This window comes from Nansenia antarctica (assembly GCF_963989245.1).
Source record: "Nansenia antarctica genome assembly, chromosome: 11".
NCBI lineage: Eukaryota > Metazoa > Chordata > Actinopteri > Argentiniformes > Microstomatidae > Nansenia > Nansenia antarctica.
This window is the reverse complement of record NC_137681.1, coordinates 23,650,331-23,653,655: the sequence shown is the minus strand read 5'-3', so window position 1 is coordinate 23,653,655 and position 3,325 is coordinate 23,650,331. Positions and strand designations below refer to the sequence as shown.

Here is a 3,325-nt window from a genome sequence, read left to right as displayed (position 1 = left end):
TACTGACATTACCTATACTTACTTACAGTAAAGGGATTGAGTTTCTGTTCATGCTTAATTCCATTTATTTGATTGTATCTATAAATCATTTGGGCTGTCTTTATTGATTAAAGGACATTTTTACATACACTGGGTTTTGGAATTTTGTTATGGTAGAAATCATGAAAAAACATATTTTTGTTGTTGTAATAAAGTCCCATTGTGTGATTCAGTCATATCAGAGATGGTCTGTCATGGATGTGCAGCTGCATTTCAAGAGCGCATCGTGACTGTATACAATACTTTGTTGAGGAGAGAAAAAAATACCCATAGACGATTAATGAGGTTTGAGGATGGCCCATAAATAAATGTATAAATATAATAATATGTTGCATTAACATAAGGCACTGCTATTAGCCCTGTAGATTTCAATCAGTGGCAGCACCCCAGAACAAGTTCATGTGAATGATGTCATGTCGTTTTCACTTTTGTCACGTGTTCTACTGTCGTCCTAATATCTCTTAATTCATTAGCCTTGAAACGACAATCGAATTGCACCTGCAGTGTTGGGGTCAGCGGGCGATGCGTAATTTGGAGAGAAGTTGCGCACCACCGCGCTCCATCCAGGTTCATCCACCAGAGGTCGCCACAGCCCTCTATAGTAATCAAAGGGTGCGTTCGTAAACTCGCTCTGGAACTCTGATCGGCACTCGTGGAATGCCTCTCGTCCAATCAAATGACTCGGTCTCTTTATGACGTCGAACCCGTTGTGTGCTCCGGCGCTCTCAGAGCGAATTTACGAACGCACCCCCAAATAGGCAGGTTCGCTTTCGTGCCTCGCCTCAGATTATCCGTAGGGCTGTAGTACTGTATGACCCTCTCGTTGAATGCCTCTGTAGTGTGTACTCGTGTGTAGTGTGTACTAGTGTGTAGTGTGTACTAGTGTGTAGTGTGTATGTGGACACTTCGCTACTGATCTCTAAGGGGATCCGGGAACAACACGAGGCGTCGCGGAAGAGAGGAGTACAAACCCAGCGGCAGGTGGGCTGCAGGCAGGACAGACACCTGGACAGTCCGCGTTTAAGTCGTCGTAACTTCATGTGTGTGAGAGATGACAGATGACACGGGATAAGGTAGCCTGTACTTTAAATGTCAACAAAATAAGACTAAACGGACCTCGTTTGACGCGCTTGTCTCGGGCTTTGTTTTTGAGGGGACGCATCTCCCGAGTGGCGAATAGGCTGTTATTATTATTATTATTATATAACATTAATTATAAACAAGTCGTGTAGATCTATTTTCTTTTTTTTCCTTTTTTTAAACCTGGCTATTTTGTTAACAGTGATATCTTGGCAGTTGCCGTCGACAGAGTTTTAGATTATTGGACAATTTTTTAGATTATTGGACAACAATTATTGGACAACAGAGTTTTAGATTATTGGACAATTACAGGTGCTTTTCAGAGGGGAACATCCAGGTATTGCGCAGCATGGACGGGTGTCCAGTTTAGTGAAGATAGTCTTCTCCATCGAGTCGAGGACACCGAGCAGAAGTGGCCATGAAGGACACAGGGGACTCCAAGGAGCACCAACTAACAGTAAGTAGGCGACAATAATGTGCTGCGTTGTTATTATGGTAACATTTTGGTATCTTACATCTTGATTACATCATTTTGGCATCTATCACCTATCTTGATCTATGTGTCACTCCTGGCACCATGTCGGCCTAAGCCCTAAGTGATGGTATAAGTGCATTAGCTGTTGTTATTATTATGAATACATGTTTATTATTTAATATACTGTAGGTCATTCCGTAGAAGACTGTCATTTTATTATGTACACCGTTGAATGTTGTAATAGAATAGTTGACCTACAGTAGGCTGTAACCGTATGTACACACCTGTAACCGTATGTACACACCTGATGTACACACCTGTAACCGTATGTGCACACCTGTAACCGTATGTACACACCTGTTGATACAATGGGTAAATAATAATATCATGTAGACATAGTGTCTGTACACTGACTGTACACTGTCAAATGTACACAAATCTATTTTCTAGTAGGCCTAAGTCTGTTCATTTTACATTTTGGTATCTTATCACCTTACATCTTGATATATGTATCACTTCTGGCTCTACTATATACTGTATAGGCCGACACTCACAGAAGACTGTGATGAATTAATGTTCATTGTTGCTACCGTGCCTCGATCACTCTCTTGCTGCGTGTTATTTGGGGTCTGATGTACAGCACCATGCTGTGATAGTAATAACATCTAGACTAGAGAAAGGCTCCATCTCCAGCAAAAACCACTTTCCCTGCAGGGCATAATTGAAAAACCCTCTCCCATGCAGAAATGTTTTGAAAGAGAGAGAGAGAGAGAGAGAGAGAGCCAGCACAAAAGATGTAGGGTGGATAAATGTCAGAGTAAAAAAAACGGTATATTCTAGTTATGACATGAAAGTGTTTGTGTTTATCATGTTTGTGTAACAACTTGAGACATCAACGTTAGCGCTTTTTAGCTTTGTGCTTCAGGTCTCAAGTGGGTTGAGCATTTGAAGTGAGTAAACGAACACACATTTGTGTTTAGAATGTCAAACCGATGGCTTTTCAACTCTGTGTTGTTGAGTTGTTTGTTGTCTGTGGGAGCCTTGAGCTCTCGATGCCTGCATCTCTAAGAACAGTGTTCAACGTGAGCAGTCTCCACAGACTTCATTACACTCACTTTTGGAAACATGTCTGCAATGTCTAAGTGTTTGAAAATAGCTAATCATTTCTGACAGATTAATAATGCTGATATTACAATTATAATTGAGTTAATGTGTTGATCTCGGCTGGGCGGGAAAACAACATTCAGCTTGTGGGTGTGAATGATTACCAATCAACACTATTGCTGCAGTGTGAATTAAATGATCTCATTAGAAGCTCATTAGAAATAATTTGCTGTGAAAGCTCTAATCAGGCTCTGGATTGCTGTTTTTGCTCTTGTTATTATTGTTGTTGTTGTTGTTGTTGTTGTTGTTGTTGTTGTTGATGTGCTCACCTGTTTCCCAGGTTGCCTTGCGCATCCGACCCCTCAGCGATATGGAGCAGGAGGATGCAGCCACCATCGTGGCTCACAGAGTCGATGAACAGGTGAGATGTGTGTGTGTGTGTGTGTATGTGTGTGTGTATATGCGTGTATGTGCGCGTGCGAGTGTGTCCGACCGTGCGTGTGTGTGTGTGTATTAGTGCATGAAAGGGGGGTGTTTCCGTTTAAGGCCTCTCTGTCCTCCTGTCACAAGGCCCTGGTGCACATCTATAATGTATCTGCAGTCACCTGCTCTGTTCAGAGACCGTAG

At 42.0% G+C, this 3,325-nt stretch overlaps 1 protein-coding gene across 1 annotated transcript in view; it reads left to right on the top strand.

The window, feature by feature from the left end:
- Positions 1-1,537: 1,537 nt before the first annotated feature.
- The window catches only part of kif19 (kinesin family member 19), a gene marked incomplete at both ends in the record, with an annotated part of 51,381 nt that continues 49,593 nt past the window's right edge, over positions 1,538-3,325 (top strand). The window contains 2 exons of the mRNA XM_080541548.1: positions 1,538-1,576; positions 3,039-3,119. Coding sequence (XP_080397674.1) covers positions 1,538-1,576; positions 3,039-3,119 — 120 coding nt within the window. The remainder of the gene's footprint in view (positions 1,577-3,038; positions 3,120-3,325) is intronic.